The following is a 21,732-nucleotide window of genomic DNA, read 5'->3' on the forward strand; positions in this document are numbered from 1 at the left end:
CCACATTTTCCCTGATCTTCCTTTTGCCATTGATTTATCTGAAAAAGCTGCTCTTGTTATTTTTAATATCCCTTGCCAGATTTAATTCCAAATGTGCCTTAACTTTCCTTGTCATGTCCCTGCATTCCCTGACAACATTCCTATATTCCTCCCAAGGAGCCTGTCCTTTTTACCACTTTCACTATAGTGCCTTTTTCTGTTTGAGTTTTGCCAGCAGCTCCTTGTTCATCCACGCAGGCCTTCTGTCCCCTCTGCCTGACTTCTTACACACAGGGATGCACTGTTACCGGGCGTGGAGGAAGTGCTGCTTGAATACTGACCAGCTCTCTTGGGCCCCTCTTCCTTCTAGAGCCCTGGCCCATGGGATTCTTCCGAGGAGGTCTCTGAAGAGGCTAAAGTTGGCCCTCCTGAAGTCCATGGTTGCAAGGCTATTTACAGCCCTGCCACCTCCTCGTTGGATCCTGAACTCCACCAACTCATTTTCACTGCAGACGAGGCTAGCCCCCACCTTCACATCTCCTACGAGTCCCCCTCTATTTGTTAGCACGAGGTCTAGTAGCCCACCTCTCCTCGTCGGCTCCTGTGTCGAAAAGTTATCATCATCGCCCTGTAGAAACCTACAGGACTGTTTGTGCCTGGCTGTGCAATCCTCATAAAAAAAAAAAAAAAAAAAAAAAAAAAACTTTCTTAAATTTTTATATCAAAGAAGAGAAATAAAGCTGGAAAAAATGCCAGATTAAATCCATTACTGGATCAAAAAAAAAGTATTTGATATTACACTTTTTCTTCCTTTTCCCCAAGCAGTAGGATGTCTTATATGTGCATAGATAAAGGGAAGTAAATATATGTGAAAGGAAAATAAGCAATGACTATTTTTCTAATTTGTTTTTGAAGATGATGTTCTTGTAATTATTAACATTTTTGTGAATATCAGATGGCATTCTTTTGTTTTATCTTGCCTGTATAGTGGAAGGTATTTATCTTATAATGAGGTGGATTGAGGACTGGCTGGATGGCAGAGCCCAGAGGGTGGTGATAAATGAGGACGAGTCTGGTTGGAGGCCTGTGGCCAGTGGTGTCCCGCAGGGATCAGTACTGGGCCTGATGCTCTTCAACTTGTTCATCCATGGCTTGGATGAGGGCACAGAGTGCACCCTCAGCAAGTTTGCAGATGACACCAAACTGGGAGGAGTGGCCGACGGTCCCAAGGGCTGTGCTACCATTCAGAGAGACCTAGAGAGGATGGAGAGTTGGCCAGAGAGGAACCTCATGAGGTTCAACAAGGACAAGTGCAGGGTCCTGCACCTGGGGAGGAATAACCCCAGGCACCAGGACACATTAGGGGTTGACCTGCTGGAAAGAAGCTCCACAGAGAGCGATTTGGGGGTCCTGGTTGACAACAGGTTAACCATGAGGCAGCAGTGTGCCCTCGTGGCCAATGGGATACTGGCCTGCATCAGGAGGAGCGTTGCCAGCAGGTTGAGGGAGGGGATCCTGCCCCTCTCCTCAGCTCTGGTGAGGCCGCACCTGGAGTATTGGGGGTATTTCTGGGCTCCCCAGTACAAGAGGAACATGGAGTTTCTAGAGAGGGTCCAGCGGAGAGCCGCGAAGATGATTAAGGGACTGGAGCATTTGTCATATGAGGAAAGACTAAGCAAGCTGGACCTGTTTAGTCTGGAAAAGAGAAGGCTGAGAGGGGATCTGATCTATATATATAAATACCTGAGAGGAGAATGTAGGGAGGATGGGGCCAGGTTCTTCTCCGTGGTGGCCGGTGGTAGGACAAGGGGTGAGGGGTGTAAGTTGAAACACAGGAAGTTCCACCTCAGTATGAGGAAGAATTTCTTTCGTGTGAGGGTGGCAGAGCCTGGAACAGGCTGCCCAGAGAGGTTGTGGAGTCTCCTTCTCTGAAGATCTTAAAATCTGCCTGGATGCTACCCTGTGCCACGTGCTCTGGGTGTCCCTGCTGGAGCAGGGGGGTTGGACTAGATGACCTCTAGAGGTCCCTTCCAATCTCAACCATTCTGTGAAAAGTCTATAGCGCATCTGTGTGTTTTTACTTAGACTCTTAGACTTAAAAAAAAAAAATGTTAACAAGAAGTTAGCTTGGACTCTTTTCAGGAGGAATTCTAAACTAGCTTCTAATAGAATGGAAGATCCAGCCTTTAGTAAATAAATGTATTAAAGTCTTGTTGCATTTCTTTTTTTTTTTAGATCTATATCAGTGCTGTGTTTGTGAGTGATTGTGTCTGTGTATACATATACACACAAAGACGGCAACTTAGTATATGCTTCTTAGTCAAATTCTTTTTTTTTATTTATTTGTTTATATATATACATATATAAATGAAAAATAAATGGAGTTTTTGCAAAGATAGAGATAGTCTTTTAAGTGCTGCTGTTCTCTTGGAGTCAGAAAAAGAGATAAATGTCATAACTAGATTTCTAGAATTGTCTCTCTCAGATGTTTAATTATGACATCATTATATTATTATTTCAGATAAACTTGCAGAGGAAGATGAGAGTCACTGGCGTTATAACTCAAGGTGCCAAGAGGATAGGAAGTCCAGAATACATAAAATCTTACAAAATTGCATATAGTAATAATGGGAAATCGTGGACAATGTACAAAGTAAAAGGCACAAATGAAGATATGGTAAGATTATGTTATCTGGATAGGCATAAGTCTCATGGTTTAGCAGTCTTGAGAAGTATGATATATCTCTAGCAGATAAGTATAACTGCCTGACGGAGGAACAGAGAAAGTAGTCTCTTTCCTTGCTATTATTTTTCTCTGAAAAAATCTACAGCAAAAAAATACACTTTCTGTGTACTAGGAATTTCTTATACTTTAATTGATGGTTGTAAAAATATTGTGTCCCAAGGCTAGAATAATCCTGTTTATTGCTCTTAACTGGTTTTCATTTTAATTAATTTACCAGTAATTACTCATTACTCTGTTTTCAATTTAGTTTTATTACATTGGCAGATTAATGTTAACCCTTAAAAGCATGGAACCCATTCATCAATGCTAATTTCTGCATTGCATAAACAGTATCATGTTTATCATGTAGGTATACAATTTATAGTTACTACTTATTTTTATACAGAGTTCTGAATGCAAAGCTTCAAGAATTGCTTTACTGTGAAAGTTAAAATAGACAAGATGCTTATCAGCATTCAACATAGTTCCTCTTATGCAGGCAGGAAGTTGAAATGCTTTGTGAAAAGGTATATAATGAGGGAAGAAAACAAAATATAAGCATCTAGTTAGAGTGAGGAGAGAATAGAAGAATGTTTTTAGATTTAATTCAACTCCCACTGAGATCACTGGAAAGGTTCCGGTAGAATTCAGTGGTAACTGGAGCAGTTTATTGAAGTAGAGGGAAAAAATAAATGTCAATCGATGTAAATAATTGCAGGATAGATTGAACAGAAACTATTTAAAACATTAATTTGAGGGGGAAAAAAAAGATGTAATTTTGTGCATTAGAAGCTCCCGCTTCTAGGAGTGATGAGTCAAAGGCAATTTCACCAGGGGCAACACACATGAATGTATAAGCCAAAGGCAGTCACACCTTTTTTAAAATCTTGGGTGTTGGGCACAAGAAGTGGAAAAAAAAACAGCCTCTGTGAAAAAAATCACAGGGAACCAAGGAGGGAAGGTTAGAAGAGCAAAGGGAATATATTTGAAGCATCAAAATGAAATGAGCATCTCCTAATTCTCTTAGTATATTTTTATGCATATGTCATTTTAACACAGGTATTCCGTGGAAATATAGACAACAACACTCCTTATGCCAACTCCTTCACACCACCAATAAAGTCGCAGTACATACGGCTGTATCCTCAGGTTTGCAGAAGGCACTGTACTTTGAGAATGGAACTTCTTGGCTGTGAATTATCAGGTGGGTTTTGTAGCGATTGCCATATCTCAGAAATCAACAAACAAGCAACACATTTTTGTGCCAGTGGTTTAGAACATCCAATTTATTCATGACAAAATGCAGTTGGCATCTCTGAGTTTATCCAGATGTGCAGAAAATCTCGCTCTCAAGAACTGAATGTCCAAAAAGGAGACAGAGGAGTCCTAAAACTTTATTCGAATAAAGGGAGAGTCCACCGGGCATATCCCTGTGGGGTCTCTCAAATTGCTGGGGGACGCAGCCCCCCTTTTATCCTAATTTCCCGACCGAGGGACGCCCTCTCCTTTTCCCCATTGGCCAAGGTCCTCAGAAGTTACAGGCTTCCCAGCCCACCTACACCGAACTCCGGCCTCCCACCATCTGTTCTCACCTGAGCTCACCAACTCCTTTGTCCCCCTTGCTGAAGAATGTGGGGGAATTGCCCTATTTCCCTCCTTTGTAAAGGCCCCCATCTCCTTGCAGATGGCTCTTTTTGTCCCACTCGCTCATGGCTCCACTCAGTCTCCCCTCCCTTTGTCCTGCTCTTCAGCCAAACTGTGGAGAAATCCCTTTATTGATGAATACATAAACTTGAGCATTCCGCTCACAGATACTTATTGTTTCTTTTTATGTAAATGATATAAGCAACAATAATTCCTTATGGTATGGTGGTGGGTGGTGGTAGTAGTAGTAGTATTAGTAGGGTAACATAGTACCAACCTTAGCAAATCTTTTGTGTGCATTGGCCTCCAACTATGTGTGACCTACAAAAAGTCACTTATGATCAGCTTGAATAAGTGTCATCAGATATCAGGAGCTTTTCTGGTATATGCTGAAGAGGCACTGAGAGTTTCTAACTCACAGTTACATTCAGTACATCCAAAACAAAGTATAGGAAGAGAAATGGTTGCTGAGAACTGGAGCTGTTTGCCCAGAGTCTGCTGTGCAGTTCTGAACAGAAGCAGGGACCACAGTCATAGAATCCTTAAGGTTCGAAGGGACCTTTATAGATCATCTAGTCCAAGACCCCTGCACACGCAAGCTTACCTAGAGCATGTCAATCTGAGTCATTTCTCATGACTGCTGGATGATCACACTGATGATGAATGATGTGCTGCACAGCATCTTTGGAGGTACAAGAATGTTTCCTCTGGACTGGAATAAGATATATTTTACTGAGCTGCTTTAGAAAAGATTTGATTTTATATTTGCTTTGTGTCTTTCCAGTGGAAGCAGTGCTTGTGTCTTGTAGAAAAAATGAAAAAAGTAGAGCCAATATAAACTCTCTTAAGGTTTAGAGCAGCAGATATTATAGTTCATAAATGCAAAGCCTGACCGGTTAGCCACTCTCTGCAAGAACCATGTCCCTTTACAAATTCAGTAATGCATGTTAATTTTTAAAAATCTTTTGCAAGGGATCAACCTTTATCAGTGAGAGTGCTCCACAAATTCATTTAGGAAATATTTTTTCTGTGGCTACGTGCTTACTGTACAAACAATAGTCATCCAGTTTATGAATTATATATCAAAACAGTGGAAGTTAAATAACTTTTAGTCCCCTATTAGTATCAAAATCAGATTCAGAAATGAAAAGTTAATGCATTAATTTCAGTGTAGCCCTTTTACAATATAGATAGATTTGAGAGTAAATAGAAAATTCTGTCTAGCTGCTTTAGTCTATCAGATTTTTTTTTAATGTCTTTACTTCTGGAACCACAATTTAAAGTCCTTGCCAGAATGACCAAGAATTGTTTTGCTCAAAGAACTATGAAAACTACTGAACTATTTCAGTGTTCTCCTAACAATTTCAAGGTCATCATTCCAAGGTCATCAATGACATCATTAACCCCAGACACCAGTACAGGCTGGGGACCGACCTTCTGGAGAGCAGCTCTGCGGAGAAAGACCTGGGTGTCATGGTGGACAACAAGTTGACCATGAGGCAGCAGTGTGCCCTCATGGCCAAGAAGGCCAAAGGGATCCTGGGGTGCATGAAGAAGAGCGTCTCCAGCAGGTCGAGGGAGGTGATCCTGCCCCTCTACTCAGCCCTGGTGAGGCCACATCTGGAGTACTGTGTCCAGTTCTGGGCTCCACAGTACAAGAGGGATGTGAAGCTGCTGGAGAGAGTCCAGCGCAGGGCTACAAGGATGATCAGGGGCCTGGAACATCTGCCCTATGAGGAGAGGCTGAGGGAGCTGGGCCTGTTCAGCCTGGAGAAGAGAAGGCTGAGAGGAGATCTAATCAGTGTATGCAAGTACCTCAAGGGAGGCAGTGAGGAGGATGGGGCTGGCCTCTTTTCAGTGGTGGCCACCGACAGAACTAGAGGTAATGGCCAGAAACTGAAGCACCAAAAGTTCCACAGGAACTTAAGGAAAAATTTCTTAACAGTGAGGGTGACAGAGCCCTGGAACAAGTTGCCAAGAGAGGTTGTGGAGTCTCCTTCTCTGAAGATCTTCAAAACCCGCTTGGCTGCAGTCCTGTGCCACGTGCTCTAGGTGCCCCTGCGTATGCAGGGGGGTTGGACTAGATGACCTCTAGAGGTCCCTTCCAACCTTAAGCATTCTATGATTCTATGATTCTATGATCATTTCTTAGAACTGCAGGCAGCCAAGGCTCAGCAAAACAATTTCAGTGTCTACTGGAAAATGAGTATAATTATACATAAAGACAGTCTAATGCAGTCTTTTTCCAGATGATCTGTTTTAGTCTGAAAAGGATGTTGACAGATCTGGTTTCTCTAACAAATAATGGAGCTAGAGAAAAGTAACACTACTGAAGGGAAGGAGACTATGTTGCGGGATGCTCATCCTAATAATGAAACCATTCTTAGGATTCAGCAGTTCAACAGTATGTTCAGCATATTGTCAGCTATAGATTCATTAATAGTTTAACTGACCAGGACACATAGTCAGACTTTTTGAAAAGCATTTTCAATGCTTATGTAAACAACCATCTGTATAATACATATTTACTAAATCTCATGGCCTTGTATTCCTGTCTTGTGTTTGGACAACTCTGTTTTGTAAATTCTTTTCCTTTTTAGTAGTCTTGTACAAATTTGGCAGATTTTTGGTGTTCTGAGTTTTTCAGTTCTTGCAGAGGTATGGTAATCCCCAGAGCTTTTTATTCCTCAGGATATGTTCACATGTGCCTTCTCAGCACTTACTTTTATTCTCTTTGACCTCTTGTTTTCTTGAAAATGTTCTTCCCTCCATGCTTATAGATAGCTACAGAATCTATTCACACAATCTCATACGCAGGAAGTCTTCTGAACTTCTGCATTTATAGTGACTATGAAATTAAAGAGTTAGGGGGGGCATTAGCAAAACCACTACCTTGGGCTTCTGGAGGGCAGACTTTGGACTGTTTAGGACATTGACTGGGAGAGTAAACCACATAACAGATTTCTCCCCGGATTGTTGTTTATATTTCGCTAGCAGATTCTTAATATCTTCGAGAGTAAAATCGGTTAGTTCATCCTGTCGCACCACTTGTCCTGGCCCTGTCAGCACAGCTTTCCTTCGTATTACCGGGGCAGCTCGCCTTTTTGGTTTGTCCTGCGATGGGCCCTTCTCCTCTGGTGTGGAGACTTCCTCGTCTGATTCCCAAATATCCCCATCCCAAGTTTCCGGGTCCCCGTCAGGGTGGATGACAATAGTCCACACCCAGCTCCCCTTCTGCCCCAGTTTTCTCCCTCGCCTGTTCTTTACCACTCGTAACGTGTACTGTGCCGCCAATTTAGCACATTTCTCCTCCAGGAGCTCCCTCTGATCATTGACCTCCAGCAGAGCCTGCCTCTGCACCATCTGGGTGGCCCAGACTGCCTGTAATTGCTCTTGGAGGAGCTGATTCCTCTCCTGTTCCTCCTTTAACTGCCCCGCTAGAATCTTATATGCACAGAGCAGAGCACCTCCCATCCGTCCGGCATGTTCCAGTCGGACCGAGTTCTTAGTACGGTCAGTCTCCCCAAACCGACCCCAATACTGTAACACCGCCATGGGGTCCTTCTGGGTCCATGGTTCTGGAGATACCTGAGTGCAGGTCTCCCATTGGTCCCATAGAGCATTCCATGGTTCTGGCCCCCGTTCAGGGTATTCCCTCGGAGGCGCAGCCTCCCTGCAGTCGCCAGTGCTGCCTGCAGCTCTCCTGAAAAAGAACCACAGCATGAAGCACACACAATAAAGACCACAAACACAAACAGCACAAACACAATTTCTATCCAGTGGCACGACCTCACCTAGCTATGCACTCCACTAGTGAGTTCCACTGTTTAATTGCCGAATCCCATCCTCGTCACCAATTATGTTCCGGATGGGCTCGGGATTCGGCAATAATCATGCCAGAACGAGGTGACTACATCGAGCATTTATTCAGGCACATAAAAGCAGCAAAGTATGGATAACTACTCACGAGGTGATACCTGCCGATCTGGACCCGAACATCCTCTCAAGATGACAGATCAGAGAGAGGGAGTTGCTGGCTGGCTCCCGTGGAGTCAGCGCAGGCCTCAGAGTGAGGAGTTTCTTCTCCCCCCGCTCTCTCCGCACTGTCCTCTCTATGCCTGGTGCATCCTGGCATGTAGGGTCAGCACGACCCAGGAGGCAGGCCAGGGGGGCGGACAAACTCCGCCTCTAGTTGTGCAACTCTCCCCCCCTGGGGTGCGCAGGTGCGCATACCAGTCGGGGGTCCCAGCCCTCAATTCCAGGGTCCTGCCTTCCTCCTCTTCTTCCTCATTTCCGGGTGTTTGGGCTCCAAAGCTAGTTTGGAGGACATCTGCGGTTAAGTTGGCTACAAGCCCAGCCAAGCGGCCGGCTTCAACAGGGTTCCAGGGGGGGGCTGCCTGTGAACGGGGCTGAGCAGCTGCATCCATGCTCCTTATCGCTCAGCCTAGGCAGGCAAACATCCTTTTTCTCAAGGTCTGGCCTCTGCTTCCCACGGGAGATTGTTTTGACTCTACAGATCACAGAAAATTTGCATCTCCAATACAGAGAGGAAGTTCCATCTTCATGTGAGGAAGAAATTCTTTCCTATGAGGGTGACAGAGCCCTGGAAGAAGCTGCCCAGATAGGTTGTGGAGTCTCCTTCTCTGGAGATCTTCCAAACCCGTCTGGATGCCGCCCTGTTCCACGTGCTCTAGGTGTCCCTGCTTGAGCAGGGAGGTTGGACTGGATGATCTCTAGAGGTCCCTTCCAAACTCAACCGTCCTGCGAGTCTGTGAGTTCCTTGGGAGGCAGTCCTGAAGAGCAACGGAGTCCAAGAAGGCTGGACATTACTCAAGTTGGAAATCTTAAAGGCACAGGGGCAGGCCGTCCCCATGTGCCAAAAGACAAGCCATCGGGGAAGAAGACTGGTGTGGCTGAATAGGGAACTATCGCTGAGACTCAGGAAAAAAAAGAGTTTACCACCTTTGGAAGAAGGGGTAGGCAACTCAGGAATAGTACAGGGACCCTGCTAGGATATGTAGAGAGGAAATTAGAAAGGTGAAAGCTCATCTGGAACTCAGTCTGTTCACCATTGTAAAATACAACAAAAAAATGTTTCTACAAATACATTAACAAGAAGAGGAGGGCCAAGGAGAATCTCCATACTTTATTGGAGGTGTTGGGGAACATTGTCACCAAGGATGAGGACAAGGCTGAGGTACTTTCTTTGCCTCACTCTTTAATACCCAGCTCAGTTATTCTCAAGGTTTTGGCCCCCTGCGCTGCAAGACACCTATGTTGAGGAGAATAAACCCCCCATAATTCATGAGGAAACAGTCAGTGACCTGCTACTCCACTTGGACACTCACAAGTTTATGGGACCAGATGGGATCCACCCAAGGGTTCTGAGGGAGATGGAGGAACTGTTTGCCAAACAATTCTCCATCATCTATCAGTGGTACTGGTCAACTGAGGAGGTCTCAGATGACTGGAGACTTGCCAATGAGATATCCATCTACAAGGAGGGTCGGATGGAGGATCTGGGGAACTACAGGCCTATCAGCCTGACCTCGATATTGGGGAAAGTTATGGAGCAGATCGTCTTGAGGGCGATCGCACAGCCTGTGTGCGACAACCAGGGGATCGGGTCCAGCCAACGCGGGTTCATGAAAGGCAGGTCCTGCCTGACCAACCTGATCTCCTTCTATGACCAGGTGACCTGCCTAGTGGATGAGGGAAAGGCTGTGGATGTGGTCTTAGACTTTAGTTAGGCCTTTGACACCGTCTCCCACTGCATCCTCCTGGAGAAGCTGGCAGCTCATGGCTTTTACACAGGTGGACTCTTCACTGGGGGAAGAATCAGCTGGATGGCTGGGCCTGGAAGGTGGTGGTGAATGGAGTTAAATCCAGCTGGCAACTGATCATGAGTAGTGTTCCCCGGGGGTTAGTGTTGGGGCTGGTGGTCTTCAATATCTTTATATATGATCTGGATGAGGGAATTGAGTGCACCCTTAGCAAGTTTGCAGATGACACCAAGCTGGGAGAAAGAGTAGATCTGCTTGAGAGTAGGAAAGTTCTACAGAGGGATGTGGACAGGCTGTATCGAAGGGCTGAGACCAAATGTATGAGGTTCAACAAGGCCAAGTGTTGGGTCCTGCACTTTGGTCACAAGAACCCCATGCAGTGCTACAGACGTGGGGCAGAGCGGCTGGAGAGCTGTGTGACAGAGAAGGATCTGGGGGTGCTGGTCGACAGCTGGCTGAACGTGAGGCAGCAGTGTGCCCAGGTGGCCAAGAAGGCCAACGGCCTCCTGGCTTGTATCGGGAACAGTGTAGCCGGTAGGACTAGGGAAGTAATGATATAGTGCCCTGTACTCGGTGCTGGTGAGGCTGCACCTCGAATACTGGGTTCAGTTTTGGGCCCCTCAATACAAGAAAGATGGAGATGCTGGAACCTCAGTCCAAAGAAGGGCAACAAAGCTGGTGAAGGGTCTGGTGCACAAGCCTTATGAGGAGCGGCTGAGGGAGCTGGGGTTATTTAGCCTGGAGAAGAGGAGGCTCAGGGGAGACCTTATCATTCTCTGCAACTACCTGAAAGGAGGCTGTAGTGAGGAGGGGGTTAGTCTCTTCTCCAAAATAACTACTGATAGGACAAGAGGAAGTGGCCTCAAGTTGCCCCAGGGGAGGTTCAGATTAGGAATTCCTAGGAAATAGGAAAAAATTCTAGACGGAAAGAATGGTGAAACATTGGAAAAGGTTGCCCAGGGAAGTGGTGGAATCACCGTCCCTGGCAGTGTTCAAGAAACGTTCATATGAGGCACTTAGGGACATGGTTTAGCCAACATCGTGGTGATGGGATTACGGTTGGACTTGATGATCTTGAAGGTCTTTTCCAAACATAGTGATCCTGTGATTTAAAACTAGATTCCACTGCTCCTGTTCATTTTCGGCAATATCTAATCCGAAAAATAATTCTAGGTACGTAAAAGGAAGCATTTATTGGCTAAAGTATTACTCACATTTAGCATATGGGATAGAAATTCTCTTAATATATGTCTGTTAAAATGCTGTTAGATTTACAGCACTTTTTCAAAGTTTCAGGCATGCTCGATGAAAAGATCATGGACTTCAGGTGTATATTTCTATCCAGTTGCTTGTACATTTCTACATAATTTTGTAAATCTCTTTATTTTCACAAAAAAAAGAATCATAACAAGATCACCTTTGGCCTAACATAATTTTCCTACTTAATACTATGTAAGCATGAGACAAGACAAATGTAGACCTTTGCATGCAGATCTGGTTGATGGAACTTTTATGGGTGCCACCAGCACTTGACAGCTACATCATCTCTAATTTTTCCTCCACTGAATCAGAAATTTAATATTTTCTTCAGAGTTTGAGCTTTGTTGAAAGAAAATGAGGGCACTGTATGGGACTCATTAAAAAGCAAAATGTTGTGACCTTGGAAGCAATAACGGAGAATAGCCTGAGTGTGGATTCTCTCAGTTCTCAGACCTTCATCTACGCTTTTGCAAAAAGTAGATAGCTTATTAATTCAGTACTGTTTCATTGGGCTAGACAAAATAAGAAGCAACTATGATCTTAGGTAGATTTGAACATACGCAATTATCATTTATCACTGTTCAAAACATCTCAGATGTGCTGACCTAGAAGGCTCCTCTGAGTTTAGCCATAAATATCTCTGCATGAGCTTCCACTAGTTTTTACAAGTTGTAAGAAAGAGGAGATTTAAACCTCTCATGAGGATATTATGAAACAAATTTAAAGAACGTATAGTATAGTGAAGAGAATGTAGTGTTCCAGGCAGTCATGAGCATTCTTAGAAATATACCTCTATAGCAGTGATTGTTTACTGACACAAAAATTTTTAAGAGTTTGGTCATTCTGTTCTGTGTGCTCAGGGTGAGAGCTCACTTATCAAAAGGAGGAGTCATTATCTTCTATTATTGCAGGGACTAGGGGCTGGGGAGTGACTATTTGTAATCTTTTGTTGTTGTCTTTGATATAGCTCTTAGATGTTATTCTGTCACCTGAGTGCACAAGAGCAGCCTTTCCTGGTTCTCACTGGTCTTTCTCACCTTCCCTGGTTCTTTTAACAACTGTCTTCCTTCTTTTGTTTTACTTTAGGGCAGTGGACAGAGGACTAGTGTAAAATTGCATCACTGGGAGCGCTAAACTTGCACACGTGCAACAGCACACCCATTTGTTTTTTGGAAGAGATAGAATGGGTTCATTCTCTTTGAGAGGTTGGCCCACTGATGGAAAACAGTTCTGACAAACAATGTTTTTGTGACAGAAACCTCCTTCAGATTCTTCAGATGAAACATTCTTGCTGACAGCCCTTGTCACCTATGCGTGATACTTGGGAAGTGAATAATAGTCAAAATCCCTTTCTAGCTGTAGATAACTCTCTCAATTGCTCTCTCCTACTCCCCCTCTCTCTCAAAACAAAAAATGTTTTACTGTTGTTTTAAACTTGGTGGCTCTTTTTACAGGCAAGACTATTAAAACATCCTTTCGTGCATTAAGAATCAATTCTGAAATGTTTTGCAAAACATTATCTGTTTTCTGTTTATGCTTGAATATAAAATGTTGCAGTATTTCAAAGTTTAAGTAAAAATGTTAATATACTAAAGAGCATATTGTTGTCACCTTTCTCTGGAGTATTTATTTATTCCTGATATTGTTCCTTCACTTGAAGGGCACGATCTTATTTCCTCTAATTTGAGTCCGTAATAATTTCCCTTAATTCTGTGGGTTAAACTGACTGGAGAAACTCAAAGTAGAATCTGGCCAGAAGGTCCTTGCTAATAATATTTCCATGTTTCCACAGATAACAAGTTAGAATCACATCTTTAAATGTGGGTAGCATACTATAGAGGAAACATTTTTTTAAGAAAAAGAGAACCAGCTTCTGTATGTAGCTCAAGTAGAGAAAAACAAAATAAAGACTTTGGGTATTTTAAGTGATCACAATGATGTGCTTTGATTCTTATCAAGAGATACAAGCTGAGCAAAGTCGTGTCACAGCAGTAAAGCCTACATGACTTACAAGTATGCTTTAAGAAACACAGATGGTGACTTAGCAAATGACTATCTGTAAAGAATCAGCTCAGCAGCTCAAGTTGAGAGTGTCAGGCAGAAAACTTCTGTTTTCCCAAAGATATATAAAGTCAAGTTTCTGTGCATTTTCAGGCATGAGAGAATGGCACACCTCTTGCAAAACAAGGTGTGTTAAATCCTGAGTGCATTCAGACTCAATGAGTTAGAGTATATTAAAATATTATTTGCAGGTGGAATGATTCGAGTGAACTAATTAGGGCCACCAAATTTGTAAAATGCAAACTTTGACACAACTGTACTTATGCAGATTTTTGTCAGCTGAGACGGGTAGAAAATAAGAAAATGCTTATTTTTATATTCCCTCACATCTTCCACCTTTTCTTCAAACACACATCCGCCATTATTCCATCCAGTCCTACATTCACCCTTTCTGACCTCTTAGCAGCCCACTTACCCTCAGCCGCATGACTTGCCTTCTTATTCTTTTTATCTTAACTAAACAGCTCATCTGTGTTTACTGGCTTCCAATACTGCTGTTACTGTGCTACTGTTAAAGAGTGTTTCTCCTGCCGTCAGCTTACTTCCCTTCTTTTATGGGTCCAAATGTGTCTTCTGTGTTCCTTCTGCCTCCTGATTTCCTGAGCCCCCCGATTTTCAATGCATAAACACACATGGATAATGTGACATGACATAAAAGTGTGATTAAAATTGAGCTGTATAAAGGAAACAATGACAAGTCAGGAAAAGAAAAGAGAGGTAAGAAGAGACGAGAGTCATCTTTTCTGCTTGTTTCTCTTCAAAATTTTATGCTATGGTAAAATGCTTCAAATTCTCTATGATGTTTTCAATTCTTCCATGGTGGTGATCATATAAATTGCTTTGAATTGTCAATTATTGATTCGTTTGTTTGCCCTGTTTCCCAACAATATCCTTGATTAAAGTCCATTCTTTGAGAATTGCTACATTTCTTTCCCATATAGGAAAACCTAAAACACAGAGATAAGTAAGTGGTGTCACAGGTCTTTGCTCCTCTAGGTTGCTCGGAACCCCTGGGGATGAAATCAGGACATATACAGGACTATCAAATTACTGCCTCCAGTGTTTTCCGAACTCTCAACATGGACATGTTCACTTGGGAACCTAGGAAAGCCCGTCTTGACAAGCAAGGCAAAGTTAATGCCTGGACCTCTGGCCACAATGACCAGTCGCAGTGGTTGCAGGTAAAGTTTTATGGAAATTTAGACTAACGTTTATCAGAATGGAAAAGGTTTTCTGATTTAGGATTATGTCTTGCTTCATATTCTGAGTACAGCCAGCCTAAGTCTCCTACACTTAGATGCTGAAGCTAAGAAAACGTACACAGGTTTCATATCTTTGCTACCTCATGTGTACTGCTCTATTACACTTCAAACTGTGCAGCACGCGGAAAAAAATGGCCAAGGAAGCCTTCAACTATGCTGGCCAAAGCTTCAACTCAAGAGGTACAGTGCGGCCATAGTTACTCCTTGGCTAATGAACAGAACTAGAAGCCATAGAGTCGGTACACTGGCTTCTTGATAGCTTGTTGAGAGAAATTATTTTTTCTGTTCTTTTCTTCCAAAGCTCCCTAGAAAAGTAAATTTACTTGAGCTTTGTGCATATTGGTGCTAATGCAAATCTGGCCCCTAGAAATTACCTTTTTGTAATTGACACTGTTCCAAATTACCTTCCAACATCACTCTGAAACTGGTAAGATTGATTGAGTACCATGAATTCATTATGAAGTTACACATAGGGGTTGTTTTCAGTCTAGAGTGATTTATACAAGTTGGTAGTAGGCTAATGTGAAAGATTGTGATAAATCAACATGTGGAAGTCTATTTGACCAGGCACTGATACATTTATTTTTTTCTTGAACTATTGAAAATTGCAGTGTTTTGAGTCAGCTGTCAGTTTGCAGCTAAGTTCTCTGCAGGAAGTCTCAATAGCACTAGACAGATGGTACGAACCCTTCTGCAACCTTTTCACATATAAATTATGTCTTATTAGTATTTTTTGCCTATGGTTACTAAGCAATTTAGCAATGTGATTACTATCGTTTCTCCAAGTTTACATACACAGAGAAAAGAAGTAGCAGTTGCCTTGTCTATTTAGCATATGAATAATTGAAGAAACAGGGATTTGGTGAAAGTTTTTTAGAACAGCTTGTTGATACAACAGGTAGTAACTCTGGGAGAGGAAGGAGATGTTAGAGTTGTGTTTTATGGTAGAGAAGCAGGTGAAAAATGTTTCTCCACATAAAAGAGAGGCAGTTGTATCAGAACCAGTTTTAGCCCCATCAGCCATGCCAAGAAACCGAGAGTATTCAGAGAGTCTGCGGAAATACTCTGTGGTGTGCTATTCCTCCTGTGAATAACACTGTCTTTTTAATCAATTAGAGATGGCAAGGAGCTGTAAAGCCAATTCTTGTATACTTAAAGTCTTCATAGTCCTACCATATTTGAACCTATCTGAACATACAAAAGATTCTGGAGCTATGTGACCACTTGCAGGATCTCTGCAAGTCCCTGCAGTATCCAGCATATTCTTTAATTGTATATATTTATACTGTTATATAAATAAAAATATGCATGCTTCACTTGTTTTGCAGCTATGACATGCTTTCAGAAAAATTCACAGGAACATGACCATTTTACCATCTTTCAAAAGTCACTATATAGAATCTTTCTAAGACACATGATAGCATTTCTTCCTAGAAAAAAAAGAGGCATTATAAGATTGCTTGATTTTACTGTGCTTAAACAGGTCATTAAGTTGTGCTTTTTTCTGATCATACTGAATTCAATTTATAAGTAAATGTGGGCTCGGATGCATCAAGTCTACGTAGAAATTCTGTAAGTTACATTTACTGTTATCTCTGTCCTCACTGAAATCCAACTTCTCTCTCTCTCTTAACCCTAACCCAAGGTGTGAGCCATATCTCAGGTGGGGCCAGCAAGCCTAGTGTTGTCTCTTAAGCCAAAGTTATCCTACAAGGAATGTGGCTAGTGTGCTACACTTGCTTTGGCACGCCTTTTGTCTCGCTGCACCCTATGGTGCTCTAGGCTTTCTAAACTAACCCTATCCCTGGCTGTTAGCCAAATCTCAGGATGGGCCAACAAGCCTAGTGTTGGCTCTTAGGCCAAAGTTATCCTAGGAGGAATGTGGCTAGTGCTCTATGCTTGCTTTGGCATGCCTTTTGTCTCGCCATGCCCCATGGTGCTCTGGGCTTTCTCCCTCTCTCTTAACCCTGACCCTAACCCTAGGTGTGAGCCATATCTCAGGTGGGGCCAGCAAGCCTAACGTTGGCTCTTAGGCCAAAGTTATCCTAGGAGGAATGGGGATTGTGAATAATGCATACTGACCCCTCAGTTTTAACATCTCATTTGTTTTATCCTTAGTGTGGTAAACAATTCCTCAAATTAAGATCCTTGTCAAAGAGTGTGTTAGTTCACAAGATACAGCAACTTTGCCTGGTGGGGTTGTGATTAAATACAGATTTAAATATCAGAGAATTGATTAGGTAAATTTCAGTATAAAAAGTGGCCACTTGTAGCATATTGATAAATGGGTTCTAGTGATAAAGTGAAAGGCAGGTAGAGGTACCCATTTATAAATTGCTAACCAGTAAATTTGCCTACTTCACGCTTCCTAGCCAGTAGCGCCTAGCCTGGAATTCAAATATGTAACTTTACTAGTTTTCTCGTTTGCCAGTATAACATAGATTTTGTTCTGCAACTACCAGGTCATGCACTATGTCCTTAAAAATGTGTACTGATGTGAACAGTAAGATTTTTTTTCCTTGTTGTGTCTTCCTTTGTTGCCAAAGCATTATTAACTCTTCAGTAATAAATATACAGTAATAAATAAACACAAAGTGTTAAGAGGTATGTCTTGATTTCCTAGTTGCAGTTACTTGTCACCAGGTGATGGCCACCTGGTGGCCACCAATTTGATGGCCATTCCAGAGGCCAGCTCTCCAGAGGCCAGCTCTCTAATCCAGCTTCTGTCTCTAATTATTTCAAGTTCAATGCATTATTCACATTAATAATGTTATTAAATAGTACATTTCAGCATTGCCCTTTCTAAATTGCTTATGACTTTGCAAAGCTTTCTTCTGAAATTCATTTTATGGTAATATTTATAGTGGTCATTGAATTTAAGCCTCAAAATTAAATGAGGCAACATAAAGTCTTGATTACTTAGGGTTTTAGTGTTGTATCTAGACTATATTTTATCAATTAGGTAGGTATATTAGGAAAAAAAAAACTTTGATTTTACTCTGTATGGCCAAATAACAAGGAGACTGTTAGAAGAGCAGTCTGGGTACAGAAGTTGCAAGGTATCCATGAAATGGATAGCAGCTGGATATAGCTTATTAATTATTTCCTGGGGATCGAATTTGTATAATGATACCTTAATAAACAGGTACAAAGGCACATGTTCATCTGAACAGTGAAATTGCTATAGTAAAGATTTTATAGGAAAAAATAAGTTTCACTGCAGTGTCCTACACTGTTCAGTGAATTTTATTTCTTATTCCCCCAATCTGCTATGGAGAATTGTAAGAGATTAACTCTGTGTTCCAGGCCCTATCTTTGAAATCTAATTCTAACTAATATAACTAATTGTTTGAAATCTAACTAATCTAACTAATCACTAACAAAACTTGTGAGAAGTTTCCCTAAGCAGCTGAACCACGTCTAGCTTTAAAGGGTTGCAAGAAAATACTGTCAATTCTCTTACTGATTTGTCATTTTTCTCTGTGTCCTGAAGATTAAAGTTTAAATGAATAAAGGTCCATTTCCTGTTACGATAATGTTTTTTTGATCTTGCTTTTAAAAAAATGGGAGTATAAAGCAAAGCTCCCTGTTTTTTCTGCATTTTGATGCACATGGAATTTTAATTCGAAGTGTTTGTTGTTGTTGTTATTGTCTAGTTACATTAGGAATTTTACTGTTACTTGATGCCCATAGCAGCATCTTCTGAAAATGGCATGCATTGCATTTTAATTGGAAGTTGTTAGCTCTTCATTGTTTTAAATCCCTATCTTTTTTATATAGCCTTGCTTTCCCAATTTTGAAAAATATTCTCTCTGTATTTCTAAAATAATATCATGATTTCTAAAACAAAATCACATTTTCCTTTGCCTTTATAAAACAAAACAAAATAGCTACAAAATTGATTAGTGATGAATATATATTTTTTAAAAAAAGAGTGCAAACATTATATCTTCTTGCCCTGTTCTTCAAGGGCAAAATTCTTTAAAGGTGTCCACCTTTTTTTTTTTTTTTAATAAAATTATTCCTTGTTTTCATAGCCATATCCCGATTAGTTTGGAGAACTATGCAGAATTGGAAACAGTTGTTTCCCCACATGTTTCCCCACATTACTTTTAATCTAGACAAGATAAAAGGAAGATGAAGGAAACACAGATGAAGGGAGAAATAAAGTGACCTTGGCAAGGTCAAATACCTTTAAGCAGCAAAAGCTGCCTGATGTAACAGTCTGCAAAAGCCAATGAAGGGTGAAAACAGAATGGAGTAGAACCAGGTCTAGTTCTGTTTTCTGATGGCTCAAAGCTTGACTGGGCTATGCTGTTTTTACTACCTACTGCTGTTTTAGTACCTTATTTCCCAAATGTTACTTCTTGACTAAGCAAGGCACTTGCATATTTTCTTTATACATCTGTTAAGATCTCATAAGCAAAATATACACAAAAGGTCTAGGAAAGGTATTGTCCACTGATTTGCACTTAATTTTGCATTCTTACAATTTCAATCTTTATGTCACATTAAATGCACATTGAGGTTTTATTAGGGAATTTTGGCTGACTTCAGAACATTTTAATTCAAAATCTGCTTTCTTTTTTTTTTTTTAATTCCATACATAAAGTAGTGAGATGATGTATCATGCAGAACCATATTACCTCTCTCTTTAATAACATCCATACTGATTTATCATCAAGTAAAGCAAGAGTAGTTTCCCTGTCAGCAAAACATGACATAAGAGAAAAATCTTAGCAGAAAATGTTAGAAAGAAAGAAAAAGAACTTAAAAGGGAAATGACAGTAGTCACAAAAATGCAGCTTCTAAATATTTCTTCAGTCATCTGAGACTTGTTCAAAAGCACCTTGAGATTTGTAATATAAAGTGTTAGAATATGCTCTCTTAAGAGTTTGCTCTCTGATTTGGACCCTGTGTGTATGTGTACATTTATTTACAGGAGTTGAGAATTACTGAAAGTACCTAAGGAATTAAAGGTATATTTCTCAGAACTGGCTATGTTTTTCATCTATAATTAGTCTTTGATATGTGGACAGAGCTGAAAAAATCTCTGAGTAGACAGTTCTTGTGCTCTCAGTTTGATAGTATTCTCTAAAATAAGTCATATGATAGGGCATTTTGAAGGAATGTGTGCTTTAAGAGTTAGTCCTTTGGATTGCAAGAACTGCCTGCCTAATTGTCTTCTACAGGTATCCAAGTATTAATTGCTTATGTTCTTGGAGTGATCTTAGAATCTACATGCTCAATTAACCACAAGATGTATTAATCTTATTGCAACCCAGTATTTCTATGTTGTATAATTAAGCAGAAAAAATTCTTCACAATTAGAAGTTAATTTTATATATAATTAGTGAAAGGAAAACATCTCTGTAAAAACAGCTATTATTTCTAATGAAAGAAGTAACAATTTTAGACGCATCTTAATGGGTCATATTTAGTAAGAGGTACAGAAATTTATAGCATACCAATTTTGTTTTCAGACCAGGAGTATTAAAAAGATATTTATTCAGAATGCTTCTTAAAGTCTGTACTACAGATGGTTAATGATGCCTTATCATAAAAACTAGCAGCTTAATACAGTATTTATTAATAGAGCAGGCTCTTATTGAATATTCCTTTATGTAAATTTATTTTTTATTAACTTTACAGATGCTCTTCAGCTTATCTTATTTATAATTCAGTTGAATTGAACTCAAACACCGTGCTGTACGTACACCATATGCACAGACATTAGTGGTTCTGTGTACCCCTACTTAATGCTGTGTCCTGTACTCCTAGGAACTTCAGTAGCACCATGCAGTAGTAGTTAAAGCTTGCTTTATTTGAGAGGTACCAAATGGCTTCAGCTGATATCTTTTCATAGAATCAAATAATGTAGATAAGAGATATATTTTAAGGGTAGTTTACTTAATTGCTTGCTAATTCACATCACAGTTTTGAGACTATAGAACTCTCTGACCTAATGAATTGTCAAAGGATAGATGCCTCCAAACTTTATGGTTAGAAAGAGGCTTAAGAGTACAGTGGTTACCTAGTCCAGAGCAACATAAAAGTCTACAACGAAAGAAAGCCATATTGTTTTCATTGACGCTCATTGACATTTAACCCATTACTAGTTTGTGCTAAGTTAGATTAAGAACTTTTTAGCCACTTCAGTGGGACTTATGATTGCTGGAAGATTGGAGGGGAAGATCACACCATGCCTGCTTTCATTTTTATACATCCTGAAGTCTGACCACTGTCTGAGGCAGGATACTGGATATTTTTCTAAATCAGTAAGATAAATATCATATAAATACACATGTGGCATGGTAATACCTGTATAATAAATGAGTCAACCAAACCTCAGTCAAAATATATGGCCCTAGCTGGATCACATGATAGGAGAGTGCCAAATCTTAACATGCTGATAGGAGTCTGGCCTCACCATAGAGTTGTGAACTCATTTTGTTCCTTGGACAAATTTGCCACTTTTTTTGCCCACAGCCAATCCCCACTGGGAAGACTTTTTCACTCAAAATAAACCTCAGAACTGCTTTAAAGCAGCTTCAAGTTTTGTTATTAGCTGTTGTCTTTTTTTCATAGCATCTGTCACCAAAAACTTTATTTTTTTCATTTCCCCCAAATCTACACAGATATAAGCTGCAGGACCAGCACAGGGATTGCTTTGTGTTTCAAAATATATCGGGGAGTTTATCTGAGAAAACCTTAGAAGTCTTTTTTTTCCATGATTCTCAGTAATTATTTCCAATCCTAGAAAGTCTTTTGATGCTAAAAATCAAATTTGTCATTTATGATAATTTATGTGTTATTTTAGATTATTATCAGAGAATTCCAACATGGTTCTATTTATTTGCTTTGCCTCCCCATCCTATTACATGTATTTCTGTGATACTAAGGCAATCTAACTCTAGAGGAATATATTGACAAAAATATGTTTTATACTTCTAATATTTTTTTCTATTTACAATCAAACATATGAGAATGAAGGCAGTCTTTTGACTGTTTTGCATGT

The 21,732-nt window shown here is 40.8% G+C and overlaps 1 protein-coding gene across 1 annotated transcript in view; it reads left to right on the plus strand.

Annotated features, from left to right (window-relative positions):
- LOC104569029 (EGF-like repeat and discoidin I-like domain-containing protein 3) overlaps positions 1–21,732 on the plus strand; it is a gene marked incomplete at its 5' end in the record, with an annotated part of 167,844 nt that overhangs the window by 113,793 nt on the left and 32,319 nt on the right. Inside the window, 3 exon segments of the mRNA XM_088522745.1 lie at positions 2,501–2,656; positions 3,764–3,908; positions 14,449–14,633. Of these exon segments, the coding sequence (XP_088378871.1) occupies positions 2,501–2,656; positions 3,764–3,908; positions 14,449–14,633 (486 nt within the window).

The sequence above is a fragment of the Tinamus guttatus genome, unplaced genomic scaffold (assembly GCF_059628265.1).
Source record: "Tinamus guttatus ecotype Peru unplaced genomic scaffold, ASM5962826v1 Tinamus_guttatus_pri_ptg000158l, whole genome shotgun sequence".
In the NCBI taxonomy this organism is placed as follows: Eukaryota; Metazoa; Chordata; class Aves; order Tinamiformes; family Tinamidae; genus Tinamus; species Tinamus guttatus.